This window comes from Corvus moneduloides, chromosome 11 (assembly GCF_009650955.1).
Source record: "Corvus moneduloides isolate bCorMon1 chromosome 11, bCorMon1.pri, whole genome shotgun sequence".
NCBI lineage: Eukaryota > Metazoa > Chordata > Aves > Passeriformes > Corvidae > Corvus > Corvus moneduloides.
Genome location: NC_045486.1, coordinates 10,401,492 through 10,418,458, shown reverse-complemented (window position 1 = coordinate 10,418,458; position 16,967 = coordinate 10,401,492). Strand labels below are relative to the sequence as shown.

Below are 16,967 nucleotides of genomic sequence, written 5' to 3'. Positions count from 1 at the left end.
TCTCTGCTCAGGAGCTCTTGCAAGTGCATTGCCCTTAAGTCCATCTGGCAATCTTCCTCCTCCATATGTCTTGGGATTTCCCTCCTTGCTCACTGACAATGGCATTTTGCCTAGCGCAGCTTCTGGTCCTGGCCAAGAAGATCAGCACCAGTACTTCTGCTCATCTCCTTCACTGTGGTCACTTTCACTTCTCCAGCACTGATCCCTCTCATACAAATATTTGCAACACTCAGGTAAGCACCCTCATTCTGGAATTCCATTGTGAGATTTTCAGTGACAACTCCTCCTGCAGGCTAGAGAAGCTCAGAACACCTCAGCCCACGATCATGCTGCCATTGGAACAGCAGCTGCATGCAGAGGGATCTGTAGTAGCAATGGCATTCCACGGTGTAGGTGGTTAAAACAGAGATACATTTATGCTTGTTGTGTCCCTTGGGATATAGATTGTGATAACAGCCATCACTGTTGGCAGAGAGAGAGGATTTCATCTGAAATCTGGCAGTACTCACACAGGTAAATGCAGTGCCCACACCAGCATTACACCACTGAGAAAAGCTGGCAGGTAACACCTATGCTGCTCACAGAAGTGCTTACCCCACTATCAGTAATTGAGAGAGGGAAGAGCAGCAGCCCCCCCAGAGGACTCAGTAGCCTGGGAAGAAGGAACAGATCTGTTCAGCTCTACATATAAATGCAAGACTACAACCTGAATAATGCAATTCTTTAGGATCTAAAATACTTACACCAGAAGATTTTGCTAAAAGTTCCTTGTTCCATACCATAGAGATTTGTATTCCAGGAGGTTTAGAGACATGGAAACTATGTCCACAGAGGAGCCCCAGGCAAGCTCTCACCCTCCCCTCCAGAAGCACTGCTTCCCCTGCCCTGCTTCAGCTCCACACATACCACAACCTCTCTAAACTAATTTGAGAGCCTGTAACAATCAGACACCGAAAATTAAAGAGAAAAGGAGTTTTACTAACATTAGGAAGAGCTGGTAAAGCAGACACTCCTAGCTTATTATATGAGCTTCTTGTAGCAGCCAGAATAATCCTACAGAATGGGAACTCAAGGCAAGATGGGGGAGAAAACGGGGAGGCATTTGCAGAAATACCTGGCAGACCCACATCAGCACCCTTCTCTCTTCCTGCTCCTCCTGTCCACAGGGATGACCACACAGAGAGCTGCACTGCACTGCTTGCACCTTCCTTGGCCTCCATCTAATCACAGTGCAGCCAACAAATTTGGCAGTGGTGACAGTAAGATTACTCCTACATCAGGCACAGCAGACAAGAAGACAGTCTTTCATTCAAGTTACAGCTGCTTCTGCAAACACAGATGTCTGCAGGCAAGATTTTAAAACACACATCCGCATGCAGGAGAAAAAAACCCAGCCATACAAATAACCACAAACAACATCAACTCCTCCTTCAAAACATGCAACACTCGGATGCATCAGAAAACCTATCCTTGCACAGTTCAGTTACTGTCAGGGCAGGTATTTCTTCAGTACTTACAATTTTGTACCAACCACATGCAGCAATTACTCCTAGAAAAACCATGTTGGCACTTTTACAAGGAAGGTATTACTGTAAAGAACTATTTCTTCTCTTAGGAATACAAAAAGCCACACAAAATCCTTGTTTTCTATTTAGTAACAAAAAAAAAACCTGAAAGGCAAATTTCTCACATCAAAATTAATCTTATACATATTTTTCACATAATTTAACATATCAATATGCAGCAGAATAGTGCACACAAGTTGGGCTAGCAAGAGTTAGGATTAAATGTTTTCCTGACAAGACAAATAGATGGGGCAAGAGGGGAAGTGGCTCATTTATATTATCACAGGTAGCACTGTGGAAATAGTAGAATTTTGTATGACACTTAATTTCACTTTGAAAAACAACAGTAAGAAAAACAACAGCCAAACTAAGACGAAAACTGCTAAGTTGCTCTCACAACTGGATTTGGGGCAGCAGATATGCCCTATTTTAAAATGTGTTAAGTTTCGGGGAAAAAAAAAAAGAAAAGAAAGAAAGAAACAAAAAACACACGCAAAAATCATCACCAAAAGAACCACCTACCAAAAAAAACTCACATTAAAAAAACCAACAAAAAAATCCAAAACAAATGAGAAAAAACAACCAAACAACAAAACCCAAAACCGCCACACATGCCAAAGCCAAATGTTTAAATTCCAGGTCCAGATGAGCACTTGGTTCCTGTGGAACTGCAAACATGGAAAATTGTTACAGAACACCCAAAAAGGGTGGCACAGAAGGCACAGATAACGCAGGTCTACATTTAAACCTTTAAAGGATAAATACAGTTTCAAAATAAATTACTAGGTAAATCCAATTTCAACAACTTTCTTCACTAGATGGCTGCATTGCCAAGCAGCGCAGAAGTGCTTTCTCCCTTCACCCCCCTTTTTCCTAAGTAAAAAAAGTTCTGATTTATACAAGGAACAAATGCAGTCCTCACATATCCTCCATATCCTGCTTTTCCTATAAAGTCATGGAAATCAGAAAATATTCCTGAGGATGTCTCAAGAGATCAAGCCCACACTCTCCTCACCAGTGTTTTTGTAACAGCTTTCAACTTGCTGCCATCTTAAAAATGCAATGAGCACATTCTCTTTCCCTTCAGGAGGTCATTTAAAATAAGGGTTGACTTTTACCAAGCCCTAAGAAGATGCCAGGGGAATCTCACTCAATCTGTTAATGGATAGTGACAATTCATCAGTACCCACGTAAGACAAGTATGATTTTCCAGCCACCATGTAACAGCTTCATCCAGTCCATGTTTCTACAGCTCATCTTCCCTAATTCTTCAAAGGAAGTTAAAGACATTAACATGAGAACCAGCTCATACTGGCTGAGAATGTTTCTGGTAATTTATAATCCCAGTTTTGCTCTTAGCAAATTGGCCAATACTTAATATACAACTTTATTTGAGCACTTCCACCGCAGAGCTTCATAAAAACACTGAAAGATAACAATCACTGAATTTTGAAAACATAAATTACAGACCTATAATGGGAGGTTTAAGTCTCCAATTCCCTTGGAGAGGAAGAGAAGCTATAAATTAGACAAAATAAAAGCTGCAGAAGGATACCTCTGTGCAAAATTTTATTTCATATACCCAGAATAAATTTCCATTTAAGACAGGGGGAGATCTATTTACTTTCCTAAAACATGGATGCTACAGAATAGATCTATCCAGAGCCTGATGTATTACTTCATATACCTTGCTGGATGGCAAGAAGACTATAACAAGAATTAGCTGTAAGGCCAAGATACAAAACACAAACACACTAGAAGTTGCCCCACAGGCTTTTTCCAAGAACATGGGTAACAACTTAGCAAGACATCTTGGCAAACAAATACAAGGATCCAGATTCTTTGGGACCATTTAGCTAAATTCCATTAAAAGTCTCCTTCTCCATTTCTACCTGGACCGCTAAAGCCAAAGGCTACAAAGCCATAACTCCATGGTCCATGTAGAAATTCGTTGCCTTGAAATGCAAATAATTTTAAAGCAACTAAATAGTTCAAACTGCCAGTATGTAAAAAGAAAAAGTCATTATTTTATGGTGATCAGAGGTGTCCGAGGCACTTCAGAGAACACAAAGAAAGGCACAATCCCTGTGGACCTTACAATCCAATTAACTTAATTAACCATGTTATTCCCCTAGTTCCTGGTAACTCCTTAAATCAATGAACTAAGACTTAATAGCAAAGTACATCACTAGCAGCTTTATTGATCATATCTGCACACAACACTGACTGAACTCCCAAAGTCAAGACTTGGCACAAAACAGAGAAAATATTTCAGCACCAGACTTCCACTTTATTATCCCAAAGCCCTGTGCAGGTACCAGAGACAGGAAAGAAGTGATCAGATGAGGACTGACATTTTACTAGTGGGAGAGCAAGTAACCATGGGCTTAAAGTTGACCTACAATGCAAGAAGGAAAAAAAACCCATTACAGTATTATTCAGTTTTTAAATTAAAATTTTACATTTGTTCATCACCTCTCAAAGATGAATCCCAGAGTATTTTATAAAGGAGGCCACATCTCCACACCTCCTGTGACTACCTAAAGCCCAGAACATGCAAGCAGCTCCTCAGCCTGGGCAAGGGGGATCAAAGAGGGCAGGCACAAGTTTGCAAAGAAGAAATCTTGCAGGTAAATTCCCTGCAGTTTAAATCAGATATCCCCATACAAGAGGATCTCCAGTGGAAGAGGTGCTTGACACCAGCTTCAACCGCACTACCCACCACTGCCACATCTCAACAAGGGTGTAACACTCTGTCCTTGTCTGTAAAAGTTACAGCTGGACTAATAAGGATTAGACCTAAATTTCAATTACACTCACAAGAAGTTGTTGGCTTTTTATACATAGGGTGTGCTGTTTCTTTACCCATTAAAAAAATTGAGCAAAGCAACAGCCACACACAATGTAGAACAACAACAGGCACAAGGAGACCCCCTTAATCCCCTTCTACCAGCTCTTGTCCAGGATGATCTATTACCAGCTCCTAATGGCACTGAGGAGGTTGTTCATTTTTTAATAGGTCAGTGACTCATCCTTTTAACTCACTTCCCTCCAATAAAAATCAATGAGCTCCTGAAACAGCATTATCCTGGATGATTGGTGTTTTAACGTCTCACTTGCAGGCAAAGTAGAGGTCCCTTCCAATGCTGGGTCACCACAGTCAGCCAGGAAGATGGACTCATTCTCTTGGTTGGAATCAACTGTCTCCTGGAAAGAGGACACCTTTCCACAATGATTTTTTGTGGAGGATGGGTAGATTTGTGTCTGTCTTCTCTTGCAGTGAAGTGGGAATATTATACACTAGAGGAGAGCTGCACTTCCCAATGCATCCATCCAGTCATGGCATAAATTAGTTTTCCTACTCCCTCAATGCATCCCCAAATTGTTGTTTTTCACTCAAATTCAAGTTTCTGTGCACAAAGAAGAGGGAAATACATTCAAAAAACACCTCTTTATGGACCTCCGATCCTTTACTCACATGATGTTCCCAAAACACTATCAGCAATACTCTCACAGCACAGATCAAAGTTTGTGTGTTGTCTGATAAGGTCTGTTTCAACTCTGACTTGTGAGCCTGACTAACTCATTGTGTCAAAATGAGTTTAATAGCTTGCCAGTGGCTAACCCAGCCAGCTGGTTAGTGGCAGGCTGAGGAGGTGACAGGTAGATTGGAAACAGGAATCACACAGTGTCACATTGCCTCAGAGCAGTGACTCATCACAGGAAATCTGCTGGGCTTCAGCAGGAAACTGAATGAGAAACGCTGTAGATGGGGAAGAGTTTGCAGTGGGGTACAGTGCCCAGAGGTGAGTTTGAAAAGCTGTCACAACTTTAGGGGTGCCTTCCTGGCTTTCACTTACTTGGTGTTGAATTTCAACAGGTCAAATGCTGGACTACCCCACTGTACAGGGCCACAGCTAATAAAAATATTACATTATCTTCCTATACTGAGGGGCTATGAAAAGCCTCTAGAGCCAATCCACCCTAGAGTTAGTCATATTTAAAAAAACCTGCACATGGTCATATACACAGGGAATTCCTCAGCTGTTTTGAAACTGCAGAGGCTGCCATTATCACCTGCTCCTCCAATGCAAGGGCTGCTTTGTCAGTGGTTTCCCTTTACACAGTACTGAACGGCCTCCCCCTTCTCCATGGGGGTTTTGCCAGCATGCCCATCACACCTGAGCATGAGGGATCCGCCTGCAGAGCTATTCAGTGCTGTTCTCCCTGCACACTGCTGAGCAGCACATCCAGCCTACAGCCAGCTGTGCAGGAGCTGGATTTCTATAAGAAGCTCACAGCTGCAGAGAGAGATAACAGTGAAACAAGCCCCCTCACTACACATTCCTCCAGTCCCTTGCCCCTCACTCCCACCTCTGTGCTCTCCACCACTGCATTGAGACCAAGCACCACCATTGCAGCCTGTAATTAAAAACCATTATGTGAATTTGCACAAAAGAGAAGCACCGAAAAACGGCACCCCAAGGACTTAAAGCTCACTAAGTATGTCAGTGGCAAGACAATGAAGGATAGTCAGGAATCTGCACCCCCTTGCCCTGTCCAGAAGCGCCTGGAGACAAGCAGCTGCTCCAAGCAACAGTTGGGGAAGCAGATGGGTGGCAGAGGACAGCGCTCCCTGGCCAAAAGCCATGCTCTCCCTCTTAATTATTCAGAGACAGAAACTGGATGGCATTCACTGCAGTATTGCCTGTCACTGAATCTCTCCAGGCAGTACACGACCCTTGGCAAGGGGCAGCCCAAAGAGCAGGGGAGTGCCAGGTGCCAGAGCAGCACAGGGCTCACCACAGAGCAAGCCTGGCTCTGGGAGCTGGAGGCACACGGTGCTGCACAGCTCATCCCCAGGCAGGGACACCCTACAGCCAGCAAGTTTTACCTTGCAGCAAGCCCTAGAGAAACCAGCACCCCAGCCTGGTTTGCACACATTTTGCTTTCTGACCTCCCACCCACTTACTAACAAGTTCCTGTATAAGCACAGTGACAGTGAAGGAATTAAATTAAAGTAGGACAGGATACGCCAAAAAGCCAATTACAATGGATATTCCAAGAAAACAACTCAGGAGCCATCCCTAGACAGGGCCAAACAGCCTTGGCAGGTGATGGGTGGAGAAAAAGCAGAATAAATACAATTAAAGAAGCAAGACAGTTCAGCTTTGTGTTACACGTGAAATGGAGTCTCCAGAGGCTGAGGAAGCAGACTGACTAGGGCAAATTTTGAAATTCCTCAAAGGCAGGTTGCCTAGATGTGCAGCCAGACCCAGGCTGACAGAAATGCTGCTAACAGCACCCAATTTGCTAGAGGATTATCACTTGGTGTAATGGATGGAAACTAGATTATATAGCTGGTAAACTCACAGCACAGTTCATTACTGTAGAGGGAAATTTTTATCCACTTAAACAGAACTTCTTGTTCTGCCCAGCTCTATGCTGCGATAGATTTGCAACCCTGTTCCAGAAAGGCATTTTCTACCTCATTTTTTCCCAAATATTTGGCACAATTGCCATAATTATAAATATGAAGATACTAAGCAGAGAAAGACAGCCATGAAGTTACACTTGATAACTGCACTTCCATATTCATTTTGATCTGAGCATCAAAACCTTTTAAAGTGTAATCATTATCTGTGTTCCGCGGACACGAAGACTGTGGCAGAGGCTTTCAGACTGGTTTTCTGAGTGTCACAGAACCCCTCAGTCCCACTAATCTCAAATGACAGAGAAAATACCCCAACACTCCAAGAAACTAAATGATAACATTATTTTGCTGCAAGCCGTACGCTCAGTCAGGAACACAGGCACAGGACCAAAAGGCCTGTGGCTCAATCCCCAATACCAACCAACTCATTAGTAAGTGCCAGCCACTCTGGAATTGCTGCAGTTACCACTGGGCTACAGCCTGATCTGTTGGGGAGCATGGCAGCTGTTTCATGCAGCCAGGTGCTACTGCACAAAGTGTTTGGATAAGATGCAAAGGACACAAAGTCTGTGAAAGACTCTGGAGTAGCAAGGCATGACCAGTGAGTTGGAGCATGCTCACAGTGTCAGTACCTCATCTAAATGCCTGCCATAGGATTTGCAGCATGCCTGAGTTTTGCTTTTGTTTGAAACAACTTGGTGGCAGCACACCAGGCTCAGCTCCCTGTAGGGACAGAGCCCAAGCATTCTACCTGCAGCTACCTTCCAGCTGAGAAGGAACCTCCATGACTTGCAGGGGAGAACCAGAGATGGAAGAAGGTTGAAAAGATGATGCTCCCAAGAGGAAGAAGACTGAGACAGCACCGCCCCACCTCACACAGATCTACCTGCCCTCTAACCCCAAAAGGGAGCTTTGTGATGGTGTTTTTAAAGACATGACTACAGGTACAGTAATGAGATTGACTGCCTCCTATTCCAAGATGAAAGAAAACAAAAGAACATTTAATCTAGAAACAAAATATTCATTCCCAACAGTGCCCTCTGTTCAGGATTAACACATAGCCCTGAGACAAGCTTCTATGAATACTAACACATCTTCCAGCTCTTCACTAAACTCATCCCACTCTGACAGCCCCAGGGAACTTCCCCTGACTTCCAGTAATCAAAAGCTATGGATTTGGGCAAGATAGTTTTAATGAGGGAGCCCCCACTCCTGGAAATATCATTATTTCCTGAACACACATAGAAAAACCTGAACATGCACCAGAAAAGCACATTGGTACCAAGTAAGAAGAGAGCAACTTAGCATCACTAATTTCTGCAAAACTGTCACACTGCCTGACAGTTTGCCTTATTATCTTATTTTTCTCCCTGTTTCTTTGCATCTCATTTGTCGCTAAATCTTCAAGGCCTCTGCTGCAAGGGGATGCAAATGCAGACAAGTCCTCCACCCCCACCTCTGAGTCTATACTCTGCTTCTGTGGTGACTGCTCTCATCAAACTGGGACCAAAGATAAGACTGGAACCCTCTGTGCACTGACTCTATGTTAAACTCAACTTTGCCTTGAGAACAGAGGAGCTATTTGATTTTTTTTTTTTTTATAAATTGAAGACAGAAATAAAAAAATTCAGTGGCTAATCTCAGCTCCATCCCATGGGACCCAAGTGAGATCTCTCAGGCTTGATGTAAGTAGCAGCTCCCCTTGTGGGATGTACGAAGCAATACTCAAATGTGAGCCAGTACCTTTATTTCTTTGTACAGATGAATGAAGTGTCACCAGGATGACTAACAGTATCACATGTACAAGAAAAGGCAACAACGCCTATAATCCAAATAAATACCCTGAAAAGCCTCTGACTCTGGCACAAAGCAGCAGCCAAGGTTAATATAATTGCTAAAACAAAAGCTCTGTAGTGCTTTGTTTACAGTGGAAATTAAGTTGTTCAGCAAAAAAGGGTGTTACTTCATAGACAACTTGAAGAATGTAGTATTGAATTTATTTTGTGGCCTCAGCAAGAGGTTTCTACTCATCAAGACATAGCAGCTTAGCTGGCAGGGTCACTGACACCTCTGCTTAACACAGATAAGACATGGATCTAACCCCATCCTAATGCACTGCATTTGCTTGAGCTCAAATACCACAACTACCCTCTTCTCCTTAAATGCAGTGTGGTCTTGATGCCAAATACCTGAAGCTGTCAGAGGAAAATGTTTGAATTAATTTCCCAGTGGAAAGCTGCTCTCCCAATGCTATCAATGAAATCAGCAAATTTTGCTAGAGCCAGAAAATAGTTTCGGCTGAAAAGTGAAAGCCAGTAATTACTAGATGCCAAGTTCATCTAACATTAATGAGGGGGAGAGTCAGTAACAGGGAAATCACCATAATTGCTAAAACAAATAAATTTTACAATCTTATTTGAATTCCTTTATTTTCCAAAGACAGAGAGAGGGGAGGAAAATTGGAGAAAATAAAAAGGTAATTCATTCTTTTGACAAAACAAGAAGACTGAATAAAAATTCTACTTGAATTTTAAATGGAAAGCTTCATTACATTTTTCTCTCAATGGACAGAGCACATGGCAAGACCAAGTATAACTGGACAAAATGCAGACCCTTCCAAGGGGGAATGTTCCATTCCACTGTATGGTTCACCCAGGTCAAGCACTGCAGAAAAGATGCATTCATTTCTAACAGAGACTATCAGCATGGGATTGATTTTCTGGATCAAATGCTGCCCATGTTCCAATCCCAGTTACACCAGAGTCAGTGCACAGTAGCTATACTCTTTTCAGGAACACAAACAGATGTTTAGATGGTATAACTGCTTTTGGCCCAAGACACTAATGCAGGAGCAGCTCCCATGCATATGGGATCATCACCAACATTCACTGGAACAGGAGACATGTGGCCTCTCTGGGAAAAGAGACCATCATGGGAAAAAAGTTTTCACCTTTCTCTAGACATTACACAAGCCTTCCAGGTATAGATCACTGCTCTGAATTTCAAGGATTAGGTCTGGCTTTTAAAAGAAATGGCTCCATTTATGTGACGCAGAGCTCCAGAAATGCCTAATTCACTGTCTTGGGGCTTGTCTACAACGAGGTAATTTCAATAGAGCTCTACCCCTATAATTATTCTACTATATTTATACCTCTAAATCCACTCCATTTTCAAAATAAATATTTTTATTCCATTATAATGAAGTCTAATAATTAACAGAACAATCAAAAATGTGACACTTGTAGGAAGGCCTACACAGTCTTAACCATAGCAAGAGAGCCCGGCATAGAGCTCCTGCGCTGGTGGGCAGCCTTCCTTTGCCTACCACTAAGCAGCTCTGCCACTTGTGTCTACTTGGAAGAGACAAACAGAAATGAAAAAAAGACACAGCAAATCATTCACCTCAAACTGGCCACACACTTCGGTTTAACCTGAGCAATCTTTCTCTCAGTGCAACCCAGAGCACCAGAAGATCTCTGGGTGAGCACCTGCAATCACAGTTCAAGACTGCAACAGTTTCAAAGACCACATCCATTTCTTGGGAATTGCCCATGTGTTTTTCCACTACACTTGGCATGAGCCCATAGCAACACCAACAGGTTTGGAGAACATCAAGCATGGCCTGGTTCCAGACAGATCTGGCAATTCTTCTCACTCTGAAATTTTCCTGGCTACCACAATTCATGGTTTCCATCAAGGTCTTCAGCATCCTGAAAGGTTCCCTCCCCCACAGTTTCCAACCTTGGCAGCCCTAAAGGAACAACATGCCAAACCACTGCAGCTGATGCTTTTGTCAGCACTGAGCATCATTGCTCAATATTGATAGTAAAACTTCTTCACAAGAAGCCCCACAGAGTATTGCATAAACAAGAGAGCAGAAGCCACAACGTCCATACAGTTTCATAAAACCAAAGTTTGCAGATATGGGATCACATTCAGATTGTAAAATCTGGCAGATCACTTCAAAAAGGAAAATAATTATCAATCTCTGCCTTTAATCAAGTTTCAATGAGGCTTTGGAGTCATTCCATAAAACCTGTGTGGCTTCATCCCCAAGTTGTGCAGGACTTCAATCCGAGTTAAATTTTCTGACTGAAATATAGGATCAAAAGCAGCAGCCCAAACTCAGAGCAGTGTGACAGCCAGCAAGAAGGGGAGCAGTGAGCACAGTGCTCGGGTGCAGTTATTACTCACTCAGTGGGTACCAAATCCACATCAACATATTAATGAGCAAAAAAAGACCCCATCAAAGTCTAGCAGGATTTGCTCCAGCTGTTCCATCAGTTTGATAAGTGAGAATTATCCCTTAAGAATTACCACCACAGCCTTCATGCAATCCTAATTCCCCACCACACTTCATTGGAGGGTCAGAACCTCTATTTTTGCATTTTTTAAAAGCAGTGGCCTGTATAATGAGTATAACCAACAAACAGCAGCCCATAAATTCCTGAGCTCTGTGTGAGCAAGTCCTCATCTCTGACAAAGCTTGGATACACTGTAAAGCAAAAGTATCACATGCAGAAATACATTAATACCCCACATGCAGTGGACAGATGTAACAGCCCTTGAGCTGTAACATTTCAACTGCACACTACTTAAGTGACAGCTACACAGCCGAATTTCTTTACAGAAAACTCAGTGCCAGTATAATAGATCATGTCATTGTAGGTTTGGACAAAGGGACTCTGTAAGGCAATGTATTAAAACTGAACAGGCTCAACCTGGCACTGAAAGATGGTCTTAAGATGAGCTGATTTAAAAAAAAAAAAAAAAAAAAAAAAAAAAAAAAAAAAAAAAAAAAGCCTTTCTGAATGACTGAATTATTTCTGATGTGGCAAGTACATGAAAAAACACTGTATTTTAAGCAACAGAACAGTTCAACTGATTTAAAGCTATGCACAGCATACCATTTGCAAGATCAAAGTGTTTATGGGTAAGTGAACAAAAGACAATTCGCATTATTTTTAACAGCTATTCTATTTTAGTTATTCTACATATCACGTGCATATCACAAACAACATGGAACTCAATGGAAGATCTAATTTTCTGCTAATCATGCAAACCCAGCAAATTTCCATCTTAGTGGGACATTTCTCCCTGATGCATGTGAATAAGTAAGGAAGAATCCCATTTCTAGTCATGATTTCATGAGCAAAACATCCCAGTACATTGTTCTGAGGACTGAATAAAAACCTGACGTCCATAGCCCAGTTGTTATAAACCTCCTTAAAACAGACTGTTGAGATATTTTTACCTTCCTATTATAAAAATTTAAATAGCTCTGCCAAAACCGTGAAGATCCACCCCCCTGCTAAATTTTCCCCAGGGTCCCACTCCTGCCAAACTACCTGCAGCAAGACAGGGCAGCCAAGAAAGGGAGATCTTGCAATGGGTTTTTACTTAGTTACCCTCATGCTACAAATCAACCTGCACCATGACAGATTTTCCTTTCCATGCACCACAGGACACCTCTGCCCACAGCTGCACAGCAGCAAAATGCCCCTATATGCTCCTACAGCTGTTTCCAAGGTAACCAGCATGGAGCTGTATACAAGGGAAGGAAGCAAATAGCAGCAACAAAATCCTGCTTTATTGTCACTTTTTGAAGCAGGTCTGAGTTGTCCCTTTCCCCTTCCCCTGCTTTCCAGCTGCCCCATGATTCAAGCAAGGGCTGGATAACTCACTTCATATTTTATAATCACATTACCTCAGTCTTTCATAAGGTTTGGTTTTGGTTTTTATTTTTATAAGGCATCATATTGGAGATTTAAAGGTGAGAGTCAAATTTTCTGCTTTTACTCAAGAAAAACCAGCTGGGGGAGGAAGGGGAATTGTGTCAACAACCTAAATTTACACTCAAACTCTGTATTGCCTCCCCCTAGAAGCAGAAAAACATCTCAGGTTGAGCAAAGGGTGTCTGCCCACAAGTGTGACCCATCTTACACAAGTCCTATGCATCTAGATAACAGTCAGTTTCACCAGCTTGGAGAAAAGTATCTCCACTTCTCAGTCTGCAGATACAGTTTATCCTTTCTAGAGACACAGTTTCCACATCCACTCAGATGTGCCAAAAACACAGAGACTTTCCCACCTGCCCACATACATTCTTGCTCCCAAAGCAGAAATTAGCCCTTGCTTCTTCTGCTACTGAAAACCTTGGAGCAGCAAGAATACAGCTCAAATCCTTCAGTCCTCACATAAAGGACAGCAGCATAAGGGGGGGGCATTGGGATGGGAAAGGGTCTGGCATGGCCAACTAGTTCTCATCACTTCCTCAAGAGAGGATGAGTTATCAGGGAGATAAATCAGCAGAAGATCTGGCCACACAGCTCTGCACACACAGTGAGGGACAGAAAGCAAAATCATATGCTTTAACCTCTGCTTCCAGGTCTGAGACAACCTCACAGTAACGCAAGGAGAAGCTGACCAACCCCATTATTTTGGAATAACAGGTCTGTTGTCACAGGCTGGAGGGAGCATTTCTCACCAAATATTTCCAACTCATTGACATCGGTTTTTTTATTCCTTGTAGGAAACAGAGCAAGGAGTAGGACATCCCATGTACAAGTCTTTGTGGTGGAGAAAACCAACACATTATATAATAAAGCATTTCTGCACACTGGCCAGAAGTCATTCCCATCTTCCAGGAGATGGAAATTTTAAGGCAAAACATGCATGAAGACACTTGCTGTGGGTGGTATTTTGAAATGGCAATCATACTTCAGCACAGTTCGTGTATATCTTGCAGTTCCCTAAGTGACTTACCATGGCTGACCTTTTCTACCAACTATGATTAATGAGGCTTCCAATCCAGTTCTGAATGGCTGCAAATAGCAAGAGATACTCATCACATTAATATTCAGTAACCAAAATATACCACTCTTCTAATTTCAATTGTGCTCCTGCTGAACACCAGGACTTTTCCTTTGGAAGCTCAAGTACTGTGGTCCTCAGAGGAAGTGAACAAATTGATGGGCCAAAGCACACATGCTGGGGGGAAAAGCTCCCCAGCTTGGGTATAAAAAAAAAAACCCAAACCTATCACATCCATGTAGACATGGAGATGCCAACAAGGCAGATACAACTTGCTCTGAATAAAGAAAACCAGAAGTCAATATTTCTTCATATACTGGTTGGAGGTTGTTTACAAAATCAAAATCTGAACAGTACAGAGATTTCTTGCAGTATTGTTATGGAACGGTGTGTGTTGAAAGGAACCTTAAAGATCATCTAGTTCCAATTCTCCTGCCACAGACAGAGACATGTCATGATGCAAAACCTCTACCATACCTGTTAACACTGCAGTGCTACAAAAACATTACCAAATATTTCCTCTGCTGCCCCTGCAGATTTATACGCTATAACACAGCCATCAAACCGATTGCCTTGGGGAAAGGGGAAAGAAGTTCCCTACAAGCTCAGCTAATCTTCCTCTACACAGCATATCAGCTCAAGCCTGCAAGATTTATCCCTCCAGATAAACCATTCTGTGATTAAATGGCACCTTCCTAAGACTGACTACTCTTTGAAACACCCATGGAAATAAATGCAATGTACTCAAAGAGATGCACACCAGCCACAGACTCACTGCAGTGCTGGGACTGAAGTCAGAGGGAAGGGAGATGAGGAGGAAAGGCATTACATAGAGCCAGAGACAAGAACCAGTACATACACGTATGAAGTCACAGAGAAAGTAACCCAGCAAACACTAACCCAGTACAGCTGTACATTAAGAGGTCCCTGCTGTGAATGTTTATAAGGCTCCCAAAGCCACCCCGACCCAATGGTGCAAGAGCATCCGTGCCAGCTGCAGCAAGGCTGCGTTACAAAGCACTGTACCATAACAGGGCTGAATCCATGCCAACAGGTCTCGGTGCGTTGAGCAGGGGATTGATTCACTCTTCTACAGGACCAGATTTTTAACAGGTCTATCTCAGGTGGATGGAGGCTCCAAGGGGAAGCCATAGTCCTAGAGCAAGCCGGCAGCAGAAATAGATGGTGTTCTCCCAAAGCAGTGGGAGCCAGGAAGCAGCATCAGAAAGGCACAGCAGCTCAATGACTCTGTCCTAACACCTTGCAGGGGATCTAAGAGCACATTTTCTCTCTGTGCTTATTAACCAGCAGGTTCAGAGAATTCCATGATTCTTGCATTACTCACATGAAATGCCGCAATAGTGCCACTTCATATATTTGTTAAGTCTGTTTACCAGAGAACAGTCTAGAGAGGTAGTCTGGGAAGGGGTCCAAAGGAAAAACCTGCCATTAGCTACTTTGCACCAAAGCAGCAGGGGTTCATAAAACACACATTCCTGCTTGTTTCTGCCCATCCCGGATCAGCTCCTGCACCTGAGTCCCATGAGAGCACAGGAGAAACGCACTTCATTTCAGAGACATAAACTTTCCCCACCACTCTCATGCCTGTTCATCTACAAACGCAGGAGCCGAAGTGCAACGTTTAAACCTCCCTTATGCTGTGCCACCTTGTGGATGTCTTCTCACGACTTTTATGAGCCGCAGGTCCAGCATTTATTTAACATCACACTCTTGAGCATGTAAACAAAATAATTCACAGTCACTGTGAGCAACAGTAAGCGGCACAATAGGAATCGGATTACCGTGACACGTCCTCTGTGCAATTTGCAAACCCTTTACTCCCCAGGCGGAGTTGGCACTGGGGAAAATTACTAGCTGAAAACAGCATCACCAGTAGCTTTAGAAAGTTGGGGCTCAGATACTGCAAGCCCCTCCAAATATCCAAAAAGGACCGCGCAGCCACCTCTCGCTCAGGTTTGCCCCCACCACTTGAAGAAGAAAAACAAAACCAAAAAAAAAAAAAAAAAAACACAAAAGCAGAAACCAAGCAAGCCCGGGGACAGAAAGGAAGATTTGCTGCGGCAAAGTTTACCGGCACGAAGAATATCCCCCCTCCAGTCCCTTCATCCGCGGAGCTCCATGCCAGTAGAGGATCGTTCCCCTCCCAGAGAGATACACACCACCAGCACCTCCCTCCCCGCAAAAGAATAACGGAAAAGGGGCCGCAGAGGGTAATTCCGAGCACCTCCAGCTCTCCTTTCCCCCCGCCGCGCTCACCGTCCTCTTGCATCCGCTGCAGGCACAGGGCGAGGCTCTTCCTCCAGCCCGGCATCGCGGCAGGAGCAGCGCTGCCGCCCCCCGGGGCAGCGGCGCGGCTGGAGAGGCCCGGGGGGGCCGGCGGGAGCGGCGGGCGCTGCCGAGCGCGGCCGGGCTCCCCGGCGCTTTATGGCCGGGCGGTGCATGCGGCGGCGGGGCCGGGGCCGGGCGGGGGAGCGCTGCCCGCCCCCGCCTGCGCACAGCCCCGGGCCGCCCGCCGCGCAGGTGCGCTCCCCCCGCCGCGGAAGGCGGGCAACGGCAAACTCGGGGAAGGAGGGGGTAGAAAATATTGTGTCTCTCTCTATATATGTATATAGTATATCTTTCCCCCTGGGGGGTCTGCGTAGACAGGATGGGCCCCGCCTGCGAACAGGCGCCGAGCTCCGACCCACACCGGCGTCCTGCGGGTCCCAAATCGCCGGCTGACGTTGGACAGATATATGCCCAGGAAAGACAGGGAGAGCACACTGTTCCCATTCTACATTCTCTTTACAGCTGTAGCCTGTCGCCTCTTCCCTTCACCGAGCGGCAGCTGCCTGGCAGCCCCACACAGGTGCGTGCATTGACGCATGTGTTTATCCTGAAGTTGGGTTCTCTGGTAAATAAAGTTGCACAGCAGCCAGACTGATCTACTTCATCTTCTTCGCCACCACTTGCAAGCAGCTGAAGTGTATGGGGAAGACTTAAAAGCATCTTTTCAATTTCTTAATATTCCAGAGGTTTCGGCACTTTTACATGGACACAAAGGAGATGTTTATTGCATATGCCAGGGCATTCATATTTTTAATTTCCTGGGGGTGACATATCTTTGCAATCACTAGCAGCTTTTTTTGTTCTTT

The 16,967-nt window shown here is 44.0% G+C and overlaps 1 protein-coding gene across 1 annotated transcript in view; it reads right to left on the bottom strand.

Moving 5' to 3' along the window:
• GRIP2 (glutamate receptor interacting protein 2) overlaps positions 1 to 16,212 on the bottom strand; it is a 267,142-nt gene extending 250,930 nt beyond the window's left edge. Inside the window, exon 1 of the mRNA XM_032120774.1 lies at positions 16,090 to 16,212. Within this exon, the coding sequence (XP_031976665.1) occupies positions 16,090 to 16,144 (55 nt within the window). The 5' untranslated portion in view covers positions 16,145 to 16,212. The remainder of the gene's footprint in view (positions 1 to 16,089) is intronic.
• Between the last annotated feature and the right edge of the window lie 755 nt (positions 16,213 to 16,967).